This window comes from Paralichthys olivaceus, chromosome 7 (assembly GCF_024713975.1).
Source record: "Paralichthys olivaceus isolate ysfri-2021 chromosome 7, ASM2471397v2, whole genome shotgun sequence".
Lineage (NCBI taxonomy): Eukaryota > Metazoa > Chordata > Actinopteri > Pleuronectiformes > Paralichthyidae > Paralichthys > Paralichthys olivaceus.
Window position 1 is genome coordinate 10,246,617 of NC_091099.1, and position 18,384 is coordinate 10,265,000.

General features: G+C 42.1%; 1 protein-coding gene across 1 annotated transcript in view; it reads right to left on the reverse strand.

Moving 5' to 3' along the window:
* Positions 1 to 1,704: 1,704 nt before the first annotated feature.
* The window catches only part of polr3b (polymerase (RNA) III (DNA directed) polypeptide B), a 20,733-nt gene continuing 4,053 nt past the window's right edge, over positions 1,705 to 18,384 (reverse strand). The window contains exons 10-28 of the mRNA XM_069527888.1: positions 17,969 to 18,091; positions 15,297 to 15,413; positions 15,076 to 15,213; positions 13,749 to 13,910; positions 12,702 to 12,902; positions 12,181 to 12,343; positions 10,930 to 11,083; positions 10,627 to 10,701; positions 10,412 to 10,510; positions 10,180 to 10,307; positions 8,884 to 9,093; positions 8,554 to 8,712; positions 7,924 to 8,041; positions 7,576 to 7,718; positions 5,258 to 5,361; positions 3,090 to 3,256; positions 2,884 to 2,997; positions 2,571 to 2,744; positions 1,705 to 2,075 (exon numbers count right to left, since the gene is read on the reverse strand). Coding sequence (XP_069383989.1) covers positions 1,946 to 2,075; positions 2,571 to 2,744; positions 2,884 to 2,997; positions 3,090 to 3,256; positions 5,258 to 5,361; positions 7,576 to 7,718; positions 7,924 to 8,041; positions 8,554 to 8,712; positions 8,884 to 9,093; positions 10,180 to 10,307; positions 10,412 to 10,510; positions 10,627 to 10,701; positions 10,930 to 11,083; positions 12,181 to 12,343; positions 12,702 to 12,902; positions 13,749 to 13,910; positions 15,076 to 15,213; positions 15,297 to 15,413; positions 17,969 to 18,091 — 2,679 coding nt within the window. The 3' untranslated portion in view covers positions 1,705 to 1,945. The remainder of the gene's footprint in view (positions 2,076 to 2,570; positions 2,745 to 2,883; positions 2,998 to 3,089; positions 3,257 to 5,257; positions 5,362 to 7,575; positions 7,719 to 7,923; positions 8,042 to 8,553; positions 8,713 to 8,883; positions 9,094 to 10,179; positions 10,308 to 10,411; positions 10,511 to 10,626; positions 10,702 to 10,929; positions 11,084 to 12,180; positions 12,344 to 12,701; positions 12,903 to 13,748; positions 13,911 to 15,075; positions 15,214 to 15,296; positions 15,414 to 17,968; positions 18,092 to 18,384) is intronic.

An 18,384-nucleotide genomic window follows, 5' to 3' on the forward strand; every position in this document is an offset into this window, starting at 1 on the left:
TCTGATGGAGTGCCTGAGAGCTGGAGAAGGGAAAGCTGTGATTAGAATATGAATGGAACCACAGGAGAGGGGGAGAGGAGAAGGGGAAAGAAGAGGGGAGAGGAGAAAGGCGGATTATGGCTGAATTACTCACCACACCATGGATAGCAAAGGGAGGACTCTCTCCTGCACTGCGCAGTCATGGGCGCCGATGCTGCTGCTCGCCGACACACAACGTGCAGCCACCTGGGAGCACGGGTGGGACAGGGCGGCAGCAACATGCCACGAGACAACGTGCACAGTCACAGTTTGTTAAAACAGGGATGTGCATCTGTTCAGAGTCCTACAGGAAGGACAAAAGCTGCTGGAGCGAGTAAAAGGACAAGACGACTAAAAAACAAATTAATTTTGATGTGAAACAAATTAATCACAAGTAAAACACTATAACAACCCTTTAATAACTCAATATTCAAAAGGCCTAAATGGAACCGTGACCTCAACATAGGATCTAATTAATTTCTGTCAAACAAGGAGAAGGTGGAGTCTCCCTCGGTGGACGCTCTTTTTTTCCATCCTGTTATCTGCTTATTAGAGCCTCATAAAATAGGACAGGTGCAGCCACCAAAGAGCCTCTTCCACTCTTCCTATTCTCACACACAAACGGATGTGTGCTGCTTTTGTTCAGTGAAAAGGCCCCAGTTGAGTCATGTGTGTATGTGCGAGTGGGGGGTATGGTTACGCTACATACGACACGTTGCTGGTGTTCAGGCTTCGGTTTAAAAAGAGGAAACTGTACGACCCAAAGAAACTTTCTCTTCTTCCTGCTGACATGAATGAAGCTGGTGCTCTGTCTGTTTCTGTACGTTGTCCCTCAACATTGTTGAATTTGTCCTCCAGCCGATATAAGAACATAAAACATATTAAAAATAAACTAATTTTAAATGTTATAAGCAGATCGTTATCGTAATACGTTTCAACATTACATCCGTCCATCACTGACTTATAGATAAATAAATATCTTTGTGTAATGATTTTCATAAATAATTAATTCTTCAATCAATTAGTTAGCAACTTAATTTCATTGTTTGAGTTATTTTTGAGAAGAAAAAAAATCTGTGAAACTGGAGATCTTTAAGGTTTTCACTGTTGATCAGAGAAAAACAACACATTTGATGAAATATATTGGACTTTATGAAATTATAAAGGTCATGGTTTCACAGGTTATTTAGAAAATGTTTATGGAGCAAATGATTGATCAATTAATCAAGTCAATAATTATCAATAATTAGCAACTGGAGTTTTTGTTCTGAACATGAGAATTATTGGTCTTGTGCAAAACACTTTACTGTGTTTACTCACTGAAAACAATTCACACTATTGTTTTCGTTACACTAATGTTTGCTCCTTTTATAATAAAATCACTTGTCAGCTGAGTGTCAGGTCTCACATTTTGGATCTTTGTAGATGTGACGTTATCACATGCAGAAACTGTCCTCAGCAGAAATCAAACCTGGACTTTCACACGTGCAGCCCATCATTTGTAGAGCTAATGGATGCAAAAGAAACATCTTTATCTCTTTAAGAAAATAAAAGAGAAAAGGTGCAGTTTTTCCATTGAGTTATTATTCATGTTTATTTACTCTTTTTAAATTTCTAATCTATCTGTTTGTCAGTAAACAGAATATGTTATGTTAAAATGAATCAGAATGTACGAGACACAGCAGCTGATTTGAAATAATGTCTTTGTGTTTATTACTTACACATACAAAGAGCAGAATGGCGAGAAAGTATCAACAGAAATGAGTCACAGGACAAACATTTTGTAAACATACAAAAATCTTCAGCCTGTTTCTTGCTCCTCGTTCAAAAAAGCTTTTTACAAATAAACCATGTTTCAGACGTTGTCAATTACAAATCTGACTCTAAAACTTTCACTCACATACATCGTGTTTCTGTCCCTCCCTGTTCACTCGTTGTAACGGGCCAGTTTGAGTCGAGGGATGATGTTCATGGACTGCATCTCCTGGAACAGCAGCTTGCAGGCGTACGGGATACGCAGGGAGGAAACGTGGCAGGACGACTTGCAGTAGTGACACCTGGAAACAGAGACTGAGAATCAGACTCGACACAAACCAGAAGATTAATGACTTTCATCAGATCTGATAACAACAGTTTCTGGGCTGCACTGTGAGATGTGCTAAAATATCGTATTTTATTTTATTTAAAATACGTTTAACTATTCAAATGTTACACTCATGCTGCCTGCCACTTTAAGGAGATGAGGTAAAAGTATGCGACCTGAAAACCTCAAAAATAATTAGATTTTATTTTAACTTTAAAGGAGACATGTCTTCAAAACACTCTGCTGCTGATGAGTCTGAATCCAAAGTTAGATCTTTAAGTTATAATGGTAAAAAGAACATATTCAGTAGCCAATAAGAACACATAAGACAAAAGCTCTAATGTTCATTGTTGAGATCAAACAATGCAGCACTTGAATGGAAAGATCAGATTTTAAAACACATGCTTCTGTCATCCAGGCTTCATGACAGTTTACATTATAAGATGAACTGTGTGTGTCGGCTGCTTACCACCCAGAGTATCCCAGCAGGCCGCACTGTCCGCACACATCCACCTCGAAGGCGTCACTGGAGATCATCAGACGCTCCAGCAGTAACATGCTCGCTCCGTAGCCGATCAAACAATCCCGCTCCATCTCGCCCAGACGCAGACCTCCGTCTCTGGAGCGGCCCTCTGTCGGCTGCCTGTCGGTGAGAACAGACAAGTGAGACAGAGGAATGTAGTTTGTTAATCCACCTGCTCTGTATCTCACTTTTTGATAAGATCATTTTATTTCTATCAGTGGGTGAAATCGTAGTAAAATTCCCTCATGGTTGACTTTACCTGGTGAGGACGGCTCTGGGGCCCCGGGCTCTGGCATGCATTTTGTCAAGGACCATGTGTTTCAGTTTCTGATAATACACCGGCCCAAAGTAGATGTAGGCCTCCAGTGGTTCTCTGAGGAAAATACGGCAGTCAACGTTAGAGAATGTTAAGTAGTAACATGTGATGTTTGCTGTTATTGAGATGAAACTTGAACTTTTTATTACCCAGTGATTCCTGAGGTGACGTAGTCTTTGCCCTGGTAGTTGTATCCGTAACGGATGAGATCCTCACACACATCCTTCACCTTGCTGCCGCCGAAGGCCGTGCCGTAGTGAAACCGTCCGTCTAAGACTCCGGCCTTCCCAGCCAACAGTTCAATCAACTTCCCCACCTGACACGAGCAGACACACTCTTAGACGTCCAGAAATTAAACAAACAGCATTCAGACACTTTCCTGTGATACTTGAAACATGGCTCAGGTGTCTCCCACTTCTGATCCATCCCCGAGATGTTCCTCCACCTTGGTTTATTCCATTATAAATTGAATTGATGACATGACTTGGAATAGCACATATAGGATTAGTGTGCAACTTAGACCGCAGTTTTCGGTGGGAACCCAAGTCCAAATCTTTGGTCCAAACTCGGCCCTACTCTTCTCGGGGTCGGGTATCCACACTCTAATTTGGAACAACCAAGACTCTACATTTCTGGCCCAGGACCTCGGTAAGAGAGGTGACCAAGAACCTGATGGTGACCTTACAAGAGCATAATGACCACTCCGACTGAGCACCAGAGATCCTGAAGATGGGGGAAACTTCCAGAGGGACAATAATCACTGCAACACTCCACTGATTTGGGCTTAATGGCAGAGTGAACACAGGCCAGATAGAAACCTGAGGATGCTCAGACTGTCAGAAACAAGATTCTCTAGTTTGATGAAACCAAGACTGATACAGAACCAATGGTGAAGCATGGTGGTGACAGCATCATACTGTGTAACCTTAACCCAAACTTTAGAGACGATCCTTGGTCCAGAGTTCAGGACCTCAGACTGACGCCACAGGACAATGTCTCCGAGTTCACAGCCAAGACAACAGAGGAGTGATTTTCGGACAACTCTCTGAATGTCAATCTAACATCTCAGGAGAGACGTGAAAATATCTGCAGAGAAGAAATCCAAGTGAGCAAAACTTTCCCAAGAAGACTCAAGACTGTAATCACTAAGTGTTCCTTCACAATAAATGTCCAAAATTGATTTGTCGTGATGGGATACTGAGTGTCGAGTGGGGGATAACTTTTATAACAGTATGTGAAAAAGATGAAGGGGTCTTTTTTCTGAATGTAGCGTACAGCAGCATCCAAACGTCTGTCCACTTTCACCTGATTTACATCGTCTCCTGTCACAGAATATTGATATAGTTGGTGAGATTAGAATACACATGTACCCATCGGGGTGGGACCAGCAGTCCAAGGATGACTGATTTCAACAATTCCTCTGAGGTCGCACCCAGAGGACCCCTGACCCCGTCACATAAAAGGAAACACCTACTCTCATTTCACTCTCAGGCCACAGAAACATCCTCCCGAGCCAGACATTTCTGAGCCTTTTCCATGGCAACCGCTGCCTGCAAACACACTGGCACTGACAACTTCAGCAGTAAAGATCCTGCACGTTCTTTATAGTGTAAAGGACAAAAAGCCGCCAGATAGAGGGCCAAGTATCATGTCATTCATATTCAGCACCATCATGTACTGTGTGTGTTTGATAAAACTTCCACACGCTGCGACGGGAGGCAGCTTCCCTGGCAGCAACAAATATCTGTTTGTGACCAGTAAGATTGCTGTTTAATTGCGTCAATAGACGTGTGCTCTGGAAGCCAATGATAACCCAGAGAGGAGACGAGTGGGATAATGAGGGTTTTGTCTCAGAGGAGCTGACACAAACTTATAAAGAGCGACGGTCAACACAGGAGACTGAGGTGGTTCAATCTGAGCTGCAGCCAAAAATCATACAGTTACAACTGTGAACAGGTTCATGGTTACATGAGAAATTAAAAATTAAAAATAGTTTTTGATTTGTTGATATAGTCACAAAGAATATCAGAGATGAAACGATAAGGTGAAACTGAAAATAATATCTTTGATAATTTTTTTAGTTTGAATCAATTTTTAAGCATAAAAGCAGAAGTTGCCAAACACATTTTCTTTCTCTTATATACAACAGTAATCTGTATTAATTTAGTTTTAAAACAATTGAACACACAAAAAAAGGTGTTATACTTGTTTATGATATTTTATGGGGAAGGAAACAAGAAAATATCCTGCAAATTAATTTGTAATAACAGATTGTTGATTCCTATAACACACGTTTTTCGGCTGTGAAAAGTCGTACCGTCATTCTGGAGGGATACCCATGAGGGTTCATGATGATATCTGGACAGATGCCCGAGTCACAGAATGGCATGTCCTCCTGTGGGACAATGAGACCGCAAACACCTGAACACACAAACACACACACACACAGATTGCAGTTAATGCCCCTTCACAGAAATTGCACATGAAGCACAAAGAGCCATTTAAATAGATTTATTTTCTATAAATGTGTTAAACAACCAGTCCATAAATTAATCAGTCAATCAAAATAAAAGTAAAAATTGGTTTTATAAGGCAAAAATGCCAAACATATCCTCCTGGTTGTAGATTCTTATATGTGATAATTTGATTCTGGAGGTTATTACACTTTACAGATAAATCAAATACAAAATAATCGAAAAAATATTCAAGAGATTAAAGAAAAGAAAACATATTAGCGATATCTTCTAGTCAAAGTAAAAAATTCAAAAAAACCTAATATTCAATTTATCTCCTAATTTAAGTCTCTTCCCACTTCTGACTAAAAACATCTCTAGTAATGTGTTGTGGTTGTGTATTGCTGCTGAAAGCTGAGGACCTCTGGCGGAGCATGACATTTCCATACTCAGTGGACAGACAGGGTCTTCTTTTGATTCACATGACGTGGGGGACAGGCGCCCTGGTAGCCAGGAGTTTAAGTGCGAGTGCAAATGTTTGCCGAGGGGCCGAAGCACTCTTCCCAGGCCAGGGTAAACAGATTGTAGGCCCATTTGCAAATGAAAAAAGAGAAAGAGGGGAGAAGAGAAGGAGAGCAGGAAGTGGAGAAAGGTGCTTAGTGCGACAGGGAGACCAGGATTACACATCCATGACTTTCAGTTCAACTCAGAGGAAGTGGAGGGGATCAACTGGAGAGGAGAAATTGAATCTGAGCACGTGGGTAAAATTCACTATTAGTCCACATGTCAGCGACACAACACGGTGCAGACTGCTGATGCCATCACAGGACGCTGCCACAGGATGTTGACTGGGAACAAGTGCAACGACTTGCTGGAAAGTCATCCAACAGCAGGAAGAAGGTGGAAAGAAAAGAGAAAAAGGCGAGTGCGACAGGGCCAGAGGAGAAGGAGAAAGGAAAGAAAAGCCAGTTGAGAAAAAAGTTTGAATATCAGGCTAAAAGTGAAGTGAAAGAGGAGGAAATAAAGTGGGAAAACAGAGGAAGAGAAGGTGAACGGAAAGATTCAGAGAGAGGGAGAGAGAGAGAGAGAGACACTAGTTCCCATAGCAGACATCCTTGGTGTTGTTTGTTTTGTGTGAAAGTGAATGATAAAAGAGGCATGAAATCAGCAGAGAAAGGCAAGACAACAGCGAGGGTTCAGAGCCCTCCATCACAGCTCATGCAGCTCCACGCTGGAAGCTCGCACAATGGGCCCCTACTACTGACAACCTCTCCACCTCCTCCCCCACCTCCACAGCCGTGTGTGTGTGTGTGAGACCAGTAAATAATTAACTTATTCTGCTCTGCTGACCAGGACTTATGAGACTAGTCATGAGTTGCTGGAAGATCTATCGCTGCGGCCATATTCACTTCTAATGAAATAATGAAACCCTGATTTAGGATCAGTTCAAGATTCTGTTAAAACATTTGAAAGAAAGAAAATATGTATTTCGAAAAAAACCCACTGGCATAAAAATGCAAGCTTTAAAATTTGTCTGTTTTCTAAAGTCGCTGTGAATGCATGTGCAAAGAAATCTATTAAACGTGGCCATACATCAGTTGCACATCTGGGACTCTCCATCCAGATCTGCAGCTAACCCAGCAGCGACCTCTCTCCCTCCGTCATTATCTGAGACAGAGGACATTGTCCCATCCCGAACTGACCGCCCAGTGGCCGTGGCGTTAATGAAGAGAGTAAATTATGCATGGCGCCAGTTAGCTTTTTGATTAAAACATCATACAAGCCCTCTATAGGGGAGGTGCAGCAAAACAATGGAGGTTGTAAACACTTTTTTTCGCTCCAGCAGCAGCAGAATACTGCTGTGGTGTAATAAATTTACATAGTCTGGCACAGGACAAAGAGCCAATTAATTGAAAAGAGCTCTTGAGAGATGAGGACAGGGGGGCAGTGACAGAGCAACAGCCACTGGGACTTGACTCAACAAATGCTCCGACACAGAGACGACCGGGGATTCTTTTCTTTGTGTCCGGTCATTTACAATCTTTCATGACAATTTCAAATTTGGCCTTGAGATGAATTGAAGGTTTATGCAGCTTTCTGTTTTGTGCACATTCAGTTTTCGGTTCAACAAACTGGACGTTGTTTAAGAGAGAAGACAGCGTGAGCTTGCTGAGGTCGGCACCTTTCTGTCCGTGACGACTGCTGAATTTGTCTCCTATCTCTGGTCTCCTGGTCTGCCTCAGCAGGATCTTGATGAGGAAAGCATCTTCTGCGTTGGACGAGATCATGACCTTCTCGATGTACGAGTCAGTTGAGCCCTTATAGCTGCAAACAAATAAGAAGAATAGGTTTTCAGACAATTTGTGCTGTTTTTTTAATTCTTCATGTCTGCAAGCAGTTACTGGGCGACAGGTGTAACTGGTGTAACAGGTGTAACTGGTGGTCCAGCAGGCTGAGATCCCATTGAACTTGTAGCGGTGGGTGGGTGTGGCGGGTGTGTTGTTGGGAGCGGGAGCAAACGTGCACTCACCCGACGGGCACGTCTCTGTACTGGGGCTGGCCTGGCTGGGTACTGCCCTCCAGTGGTGTCTGAGTGACAGTTGGCATTGACTTGTTTACCAACACCTGCTTGTTTTCCACTTTCTCACCTGTGACAAAGAGAAGGGCGATCATTAGTACGGCCTGCCCACATGGACTAAAGGTTGTTGTGTGCTCTTTTAGACGAACTGTTTAGGGCTGGCTGACCACGCTTGTCTGAGGGTCGCACTCGGAGATCCCGTGTCTCGGGGACCCTGATAGCGCCTTTGCTGGGTCATGGTATATAAATGAACCTGCGATTTAAAAAGCAGCTACTGCTAATGCTGTAAGTGAGGACTATATTGTGAGATTTTAAAAAATGGACTTCGGTCTATGTTGTTATTATGTCCAACTCTCAATTATTACATTACATTAATATTATTGAGTAAAGCTCTGGATAATGTTGCACTGCTCATTACACAAAACAGTGAAAAGCCAAAGTAAACTGCAGTGAAACACAGCACATTAAAAGATCCCTCGTATTTAAAGATATTAATGATTAATCTCAACCACTGGAGCAGTGGTGTCTGAGGAGAGGAGCAGCAAAGCATGCTGGTTCTCTCCTGGTCCTGCTGCTACTCACCAGGGGAGCAGATGCCATCAGCATCCAGGATGTTGTGCCTCCAGATGGGCTTTCGTGTGGCAGCATCCAGCATGGGGCCCATCACCTTGTCAAAGGTCTGGTTGGTGTAACGCCGCAGCGTACACTTGGCGTTTTTATAAACAAGGCAGCGGCCAAACCCTGGAGACGTAACACACGCATACACATTAGACTTTGTAAAGGTCTGCTATACAGTGAACTGGTTAGTGACAAGCAGATACGTTTAAATAGTTGTAATTTTACTGCACTAAAATTTAGGTTGAGTCTTGTGAGGAGGAGATTTTGCTCCTTGTCGACTCAGGCAGGACTTACCTCTGTCGAGTGAAGCTTTGTTAAGGACCAGAGCGTCTTCAATGTCGTAGCCGCTGTAGCTCATCACAGCCACGGTGGCGTTCTGACCAGCAGGAAGCTTCTCAAAGTCGATGAGCTCAATGGTTTTTGTTTTGACCATTGGTTTCTGAGGATACGCCAGCAGGTACATCAGAGTGTCGATACGGTTCCTCTGGTTATAACCAATAGTGCCTGGAGAGAACGGACACAGATGAACATAAAAGCTGCAATGTTTGGTAAAAAATTATTTTCAGTTTCACTGCACATTTTAAAATAATTGTCTATTGATCAGTAATTAGAGGTGATTAATCCTCCTGTTGTTCAGGGCCGAGCCTGGTTATCCCCATCACAGACACAGTGGAGGAACGAGGCGAGTTATGACATAAAGGCCGGCCTCCCTGGAAGCCTTGACATTTGTCAGATGCTATTACTTCACAATCAGGCTACAAGCACAGAGTCTGTGATAATAGGCCCGGGCCACACAACCAGATTTGCACATGTATAGGGCCGTCCACACAAAAAAGACAAGGCAGAGGATATTGTGCCAAATATAGTTCCAGTCTGTGTTTTTGTAAGGACGGGGGGAGGGGAGGAAGGGACGGACTGAGGTAATGCAGTGGGATGGGGGTGACAGAGGTTCTTACGAATGTTAGCGGTGCTGTTTGGGGAAGTTTTGGTTACCAAGGAGCTGCGGGTGCGCACTCTGTGGTCTTTCGCAGCTGAGCACACTGACCCCCCGAGCACAGCCAAAGCAGACACAATGAATTGCTAATGACACTCTGGGTGACTGGCAGGGAAAGGGCCTCCGCACATACACGCACAATAGAGAACCTACGCAAGCGCCCCATGTTTGATGTCCAAACGTGCACACACACAGACACACACACACACACACACACACACACACACACACACACACACAAACACACACAAGAAAAACACTCAATCACACATACAAATGTATTGTGACAAGTGGTAGAGCAGGAGCAGAGTTTTGGGGGAGACGAAGCAGCAGGCTTCTTGTATCTATGTTGTTTGTTATTCTAATGTCCTTTTGTATGATTTTAACTTGTGCAAATAAAAACGCTAAACTCTGAACCAGCAGATTTAAAAGGCTTAAGAATGGTGTTCATGTGAGATTAAATTACTGTAAGTGTTTGTGTGTGAGTGCATGCAAAGAGGTGCAGCTGCGTGGAGGATGTTTGAGGAGGGATTTGAGATCTTCACATTTCAATGACCTGCTCGCTGACCGAAGCTACCTGCTCAGCCCAGTCTTACCCATGGCCTGTTTGCCCATAGCGCACTGGTACGTGTTCCTGGGTGACTGGTTGTGGTGGGGGTAGGGAATGAGGCCAGCACACACCCCGAGCAACGTGAAAGGCTCGATCTCCAAGTGCGTCGTGACTCTGCAGACAAAATAAAAAAACAAATAGAAGATGAAATAAACAGCACCATGACCAAAAGGATTCTTTTCCAGATTTTATCAAATACACAATCATGTGTCACTCACTTGCTTATCATGTATTCATAAAGGGCGATCTGACAGTCGTTCTCCTCGTTCACATCCAGGTACTCAACAAGACCCTCGTGCAGGAAATCCTCAAAGGTTCTGGAGGAAAGAAAAGCGTGTTTCAGAAATTATTCTATTGTATTTTAATATACACAATTACTTGCAAACAAATATCTACATTAAAAGCTTGTAGCTCCCCTGACTCCTGGCCTCACCTGTAGCCCTGCGACAGGTCTTCAATGTGTTTGTTTTTCACCATCGGTTGCCCCCTCTTCACTATGATGTATGGCCTGAAGGGGAAACAAACATTTTTCTTATTAAAGCATCACAAAGGGTCTAAAAGTCTTAAACTTGACAATATTTTTGTTCCAGAAAAGAAAAAACAACAATTTCAAATTTCCCATAAAAGAAAATTTGAACAATTAATTGTACCAAGTTGCAGTAGTAAAGTCTGTTCTACTTATTGCATATCAACATAATCTATTTTTATGATTCTGAAGGTATAATGTCATTATCACCTGCAGAGGCGTCCTCCATCAGACGAGATGTAAACGCAGCGGTCGGTCAAGTTGGTGGAGATGGACACAAACTCGTTGATGAAACCTGCTCTACGCATCAGTCTGAAGGTGTTGACCAGCTTATGATGGTCTCTGATTACACCCAGAATGTTACCTGTGGACCAGATACAGACACATGGACAGCTATACAGTCAAGACAGATGCACAGATCTACAGAAATACTAAATTAACCATCACAATTGACTTAAAAGTCATTTAGCTTTGATTAAAAGAATAATCCAACATTCTTCTCAGGAGTTAGGTGAGAAGAAGATTGTATTTTCTATATAATATGTGTTTGTTTGCTGCTCATCTTTCCCAGTTTGAGTCTAAGGTAACGTTATAACTAGTTAATCATCTTGTCCCTAAATGGTCAGATTTTATGTGAAAAAAATGTGTCATCATTTCCTAAAGAGCAATTTAACATCTTCAGATTACTTAACTTGTTGGAGCAGCAGTCTGAAATACAAATATATACTTTTTAATTTCATATAAAACATAGAATAGCAGCAAATTTTTAGATTTGACATTTTTGCCTGCAGCTGAATTATTTACTTGTCAATTGCTTTAACTCAAGATCCACAATGGACCAAGAAGCTGCAGCACCTAGTTATGGGAATTTAACGTTTGGGTTAAAGTCTGTGTGAAAAACTCACATCCATAAACTTAAAGCTGAAAGAAAGAGAGACACAGCGTGCATATACAGTGGGGTACTCTGAACCTCCACTGCTGCTGAAAGCAAAGCTCAAACTGCCTGCAGGGGTTTGTTCATATCAAGTCTGACAGACAAACGAGCAGAGAACAGAGGAGACACTGTGCTCTGCCTCTGTGTGAGGGCACATTTACACTGAACACACTCTGAAGGGCTTTGACACCTGCTGCTACCAACTAATTAAATAGTATGGCAGCTAATATAATTTGACAGTTATCAGCGGTGAGACAAACATATACAGTAATTAAGGGGCCAAGTTCTGACTCAAGAATAATACCTACTGCTGCCATGAAATTAACGACTTATAAACCTCCCTGCAAAATACAAAATTACCGTCCGTAAACTAAACAGAATATTTTCCCCTTCATGTTCATAAGCAACACATTCCAAACAGGGAGGATTAGAATTTCTTTTCAAGTGATCTGAAGCAAAAGCATCCAGTGTTAATTCTCTCGCTGTGTATTTATTTATTAGGCAGCACCAGAGCGGAGGAGTTTTACCGTTGAGGAAGACGATGAAGACGCTCGGGTAGGAGAGCTCCTCGCCGCACAGCAGGTTGACGTCCTCCACCCCCAGGTTGAAGGCCAGTTTGATGATCGGACCGTCCTCCATGTCGGTGGTGATGTGGGTCATCAGAGCCAAGTTCTTCACCAGACCACAGGCCTACACAACCAGCACAATGATGGACGTGATGCTTGAAAGGGTTACGTCGTTGTGTGTTTACTCTAAATAATACTTCACATGACACAAGAAGACCACACAACTATTGTGGAAACTCAAATCCAAATCTACATTCAATGTACAACTTCAGTTGTTAGGGGTCTCTCTATCAAGACAATAACCAAAGACCTTGATGACGTCTTGAAGTAGCATGGGATCATGGGAGTTTTTTTACTTCACCACCATTGCTAAAGAAAATCTACCTGAGGTGACTAAGGCACTATACATGTTCACATGGGGCCTTTAATGTCACCACTTCATCGTGTCGGCAGGAACAGGTCAGGTGTGCAGAGACACTCACCTCTCCCTCAGGCGTGTCAGACGGACACAGCATGCCCCACTGTGACGGCTGCAGGGAGCGAGGGCCGCTGACCTTCCTGGTCTTCTCAAACTGGGAGGAGATCCTGGTCATCATGCCCAGAGCCGAGATGAAGGAGAGACGAGACAGGACCTGGGTGACGCCCTGACGGTCCATCTTGAATCTCTTCAAAGACCAGTTTCCCTGTGGACATTAAAAAACAAGGAAATCCAACATCTGTTTTCACTTAATGATTCATGAACACATTGTCATGAAGAAAAAGTTAAATGGAATAAAGAAATGTAGGTTTTCTAAATCATTTAGGTTCAAATGAGTGTGATTTTAACACTTTTTGATTTCATTATTTAATCACAGCTGACTTTTGAAAATCTATTAACATCCTGCTGCTGTGATGAAAGTGTTGTGGTCTCAGGTCAGATAATATTTTAAATCTGACGTGTATAGTATAGTATATACATAGTTAAGTATGAGTATAGATGATTAACTTTAACACCTTGTAAAATAATAAAATATTTAGAAGATTGAGCGTTCACCTGATATATTTGTGCTCTCAGCAGCTGCTACTGAGTGTTTTCAAAAATGGAAGTAACAGGCATGTTTACTTCTATTCAGTATGGAGGTTCATTCTTTACAAACACAGCATAGAGTGATAAAAAAAAAACAACTCAAGGTTTCCTGAGCAGCATAAGGACGAGGGATGCCATAAGAAAGCTGTGTGATTAGCTAGGTAAGAAATCCTTGACTTTAGACTGTCAAAAACATTTTCAAGAAAAATAAATTAAGTTTAAGATTGTGTCTAAAAGTAACTGATTACTGTTGAGATAAATCAGAAAAATATCAAATGACTTGAGTGCACCTCAGAGTTGTCGAGAGAAAGAGAGAGAGACAGAGAAAGAGAGAGAGAGAGCAGAGATCTTCAGATTCTACAGATGTTTGGTGGCAGTAGGATTTGAACGGATGTTCCTCCAGGAGAACTGTGAATCCTCTTGGTTTAATCATTTCATTACATTGAGGGTGATGCTCACTCACTGTGGATATGGCATTGACCATGCCGTTGGTGATCTGATCCTGCCGCATGTGCTTCACCACGTCAAACTGAGCTGCTCTCTGCTTGGGAATGATCTGGTCAGCGATTTTCTTCAGCTCAGAGTTAAACTTCTTAAAGAGATCTTCAAACAGCAGAGACAGCAGCTGGAAAAGGCAGAAAGAGAGAAAGCGAGAGCGTCGTGATAATAAACATGTTTGACTGACATTAGACAGTCGTCAAGTCTCCAAACTACACACAGAGTTTGAGTTGTCATTGTTTATTCACACAGTCTGACTCTCAGATCTCCTGGCGCCCTGCATCTGTTCACAACTCTAATCAGCGCTGAGGTGTGTTTACAGTCAGATTTAATAACCAGGTGTGCCGGCTCACTGATAAGCCTGACCTGGCCTCTGTCCCAGGTCCCTGTCCGCCTCTGTCAGGCCTACAGGAGGCAACATCTCTCACAACCCCCACCCACCCTGTGCATTAGCATACATCAAAACAAACAGGCAGCTCTGCTTGAAATTAATAAAGAAATTAAGCTTCCGTTGCGCAGCCAGGCCAATTAGTTGAATGTCAGGGAACCATAATTGGAGAGTGAGGAGATTGCTGGCGTTGTGAGTGTGTAAGCCCCCTATTGAAAGAGGGCTGTGGGCTCCCCCCTCCTCCCATCTCCTGCTCCTTCTACAGAGCAGGTTGGGGGGGAAATTAAAGGCCTTAAGACAGCAGTAATTACATTATCAGAGCCGGGCCTGCGGATTAGCTCAATCGCTCCAGTCAAGGCAGCAATTCTATTGTCACAGTACTGAAAAATCCCCATGCTTCCACAGCCTCCGGATTTTGGTGCCACTACATATCTCTCTCCTGACAAAGCCAGGCTGAAATACAGGGGGAGGGGGGGACCAAAACAAAACAGGGAAAAACAAAGCTGAGGGAAAATAATGAGAGTCTTATTAAAAGAGGGAGGCTGGAACAAAGATGCAGGTGAGAGATCAGGGCTGGAACAGCCTTCTGTCCTCTGGTCCGTTCCTGTGATCCATTTGCACTAAAGCATTTCCATACGTATATTATTAATAGGCATCAAGTGTGTGTTATGCTCTAGTGGCTCTATGGGTAAAGAAAAGGTAGTTACACAGAAATGAATAAACAACAGTACAACAGGGTGCCTTTAATATCAGAACTGAAGTCCGTCTCATTTCCAGTTCCCTGTTGATCAGTTCACAAAAGAACAAATAAACGGAACCTAATGGGACTGGTGTTATAGACTAAGTGGAAGATTAAATTGGGTCTTGTACAAGCTGTAAATGGGACAGTTGCATAAAGACGTACCTGTCCCGCCAACTCAAGACGTTTGTTGCCATAGTAATCTCTGTCGTCCACCTTGTTGTTGTTGCCCTGGGCCAGAATCACCCTCCTCACCATCACAGCCAGGTAAATACACTTAGCACGAAAGTTAAACTCTTTGACCTGCAGAGAAAATACACAGTGATTATAGTTTGTGTAATATATGAGTGTGATTACCCATGATTCCTGTCTGTGTGTTTACTTACGGGCACATGTGTGAGGATAAGAGATGCAAGAAGCTCTCTGGCCTCCTCCATCTTGGTTTTCTTGGGGCCTCCCCACATTCGCTGTCTCCGCACTTTATTCCCGAGATACCTCAGAGCCTGACACAAAGCGGCAGAGACAGCAGAGGTCAGAGAGCAGTGAACAAGTCAATTTCGAAAACCGACATCAAAACAATACGTTTTTGATTCCTTCGTTTGAGGATTTTTTTTTTAAACAAATCTTTTCTAAAATATTGAACTTTTGTAGTAGAAGCAGTGTGATTACATAATATGCATTACGCAGTGTTTCATACATTATAAAGGATTTAATTTAACAAAAGAGCCACCAGGGTTGAATACACAACTTTGAAGTAAAAAAATAAATCTAATGAAAGAAAACAGGTCACTAAATATGTCTGCATTTTTCTTTTCTTTTTTTTTTTTTTAAAAACCAGACAATAGAGAAGTGACAGGAGCAAGAGCTTGAGGAGGATATAAAGGCTTCAAAGATCCTCAGTTCTATTCAAACCGGGGATGTTGATGTTGCGTTTTCGATACACACTTTGACTGAAGCCTAAAAGTTATTAACAGTCAAGTGTTGCATTTCAAGGCATGTTTTTCAGGTTTTGGCTCTAATGAAATTATAAACGTCTGGATTTTTTTTTCTTTTCTAGAGGAAGAGAAAACACATGTATGAGGACTGTGGTAGGTCAAGTGAATCACAAAGGAAATAATGCACATTGCATGAACACACACACACACACACACACACCTGAGTCAGTGTGCCTCTGGAACCTCTACACAACTATAGAAAGGTCAAAGGTTAATGAGGCTGAAGACTTTCTGAAAAGACCACCCACCCTGCCCTCCACAATGCATAGAATATATAGAAAATAGAAATAATATGTGAATGCTCAACTCTATAAAAACAACCAAAACATGTAATATAAAAATATATATAAACATACATATAAATATATATATATATAATTATAAAATCATTTTTGTGTCTGTGTGTACATCACTAGGAAAAAAGATGACTTTCAAATGAGGGTTAGGCAGATTACTTACCATCTGATAATCTGATAATGTTTCTTCAGCCTTATCTGCCTTTAATTATATAGATTTAGGCCTCATTGTGCACAGTACAATGACCCAATGAATACCATGAAAAGACATCATGGCTGCTCGCAGAGAGACGGACACGAGAGCTACAGCGACTGGTTGCTAGGAGGCAAGTATGGCCTCATCAATGCATCAGTGGTTCCTCCTCTAACGACATAATCTTTATTTGGCCGCTCGCATTCACCTGTAGATGTCAAAGAAAAACGCGTGGGCCTCCTCAGCGACCGAGAGAACCATCACTTAACTTCATAAGACAAAGCCTGAGTCATCTGATCTCAGAGGGACAAAGAACATACCCTCTGTCAACAGCAGTTAATGGGCATCAAAGTTAACAGGCATCAAAGTTAACAGGCATCAAAGTTAACGGGCATCAAAGTTAACAGGCACACGTCAGGGCTGCGTTCGATACTGTTGTTTATTTGTGGACGGCTGAATAATTCTGTAAATACTATGTTATTCTTATAGAAATTGTATGGTGCAAATTAATTCACCTGAACAGGCTTGAAAAAGTTCTTTATCCATTTTAGGAAATAAGTTTGTTGAGAGTCAGATAAAATGAACACTGTCACATCTTTATGCTAAATATGAAGGTGCTTAGCTTAGCTTAGCATAAAGACAGCTCCCTAATTCACATGTCACATCTTGTTTGTTTGATCTGAACCAAAACCACAGGGAAGAACACCAGTTGTGGTTTGACACAAAATCATGTGACTTTCTGACTCCTGTTGTCACGGTGAGGTTGCCAGGCAACCAGCTACAACCCAAATCAATGTGCTGATGTTACTGTTGGACAAAGCTAAGCTAGCCATTAGCCTGTCAACAGTCTTTGTGGTTAATGGCTGCATGTTGTGTTGCTATTGTACAGTAATGAACAGTCAGCGTTAAAGTCAAATAAGCAAATGAGTGCATTTGCCAAAATGTTGAATTAGTCCTTTAGAGATTATATACGTTAAAAGAAGAAAACTCAAAGTGGCAGAGGCCGAGATATATTCAGACATTTTTTAACCAATACTTGATCAGTGAATTTCACCCTCTCTCCCTGTCGAGAGCTAACACATCAATTAAAGTCCACACATACATGTGCATGTACACATGCGTGTGCTGCAGAAATTGTAGTTTAAATTTACAAGCTCAGGTTGTGAAAAATGTGAACAATTTCTAAGTTTTCTTCCTGCGTGGTTTGATTTTGTTTTAATCGAATTGTTTAGCAACACATTAAAACAGAATTAAGTCGTGGTTCTAGTCAATAAGATGTTTATTCAGTTTTAATGTCTTTCTTTTTTGTCTTCTAATCTTCTATTCTATGAACCTCATTTTTCTGTTATTTGTTTCTGATTTGTAGTTTTATTTTCTTTCTGTGATGTTCATCGTTTAAAAAACACATAAGCAACCATGGTTTGAACATAATGTTTCAATTACTGAAGCGTCTTTGTAAATCCAGGCTCAGCATGACTCTGTGTGTGACTCATAAACTAACTGAGGTGTAAACTGATGGAACAACCCTTTAATTTCACAGCCGATCTGGATCATGTAGTAGTAGTAGTATGTACCTGCGTCTGCGTGAAGATCTGAGCTTTCTGACACTCCTCCAGACTCGGGGCGAAGCTGGCCATGACGTTCTCCTCTGTACCGATCATCTGCACTATCTCCTGGTCGCTCTCTACACCCATACCCTGTGTGGATGACACGGAAACAGAGTGTGAGCACTGACACTAAACAGAGAGCAACATAAGAGAGAAACAAATGAAAAACAGTTTTAATATTCAGTATGTGCTGCCGGATAAGAACTAGCTGCGGAGGGGAAACACTCAGATGTTTTGCCCCTGGAGCAGGAGGTGAGCCAGGAGACTTGAGAAGTGTGTGAGTACAGGGAGTGAGGGTGAACTGGGAGTCATATGGTTCTCTGACATTTGCTTATGGAAATGTGAGGCTGTGGGAACTTGTCCGTCTGTCCCTGGATCTGGAA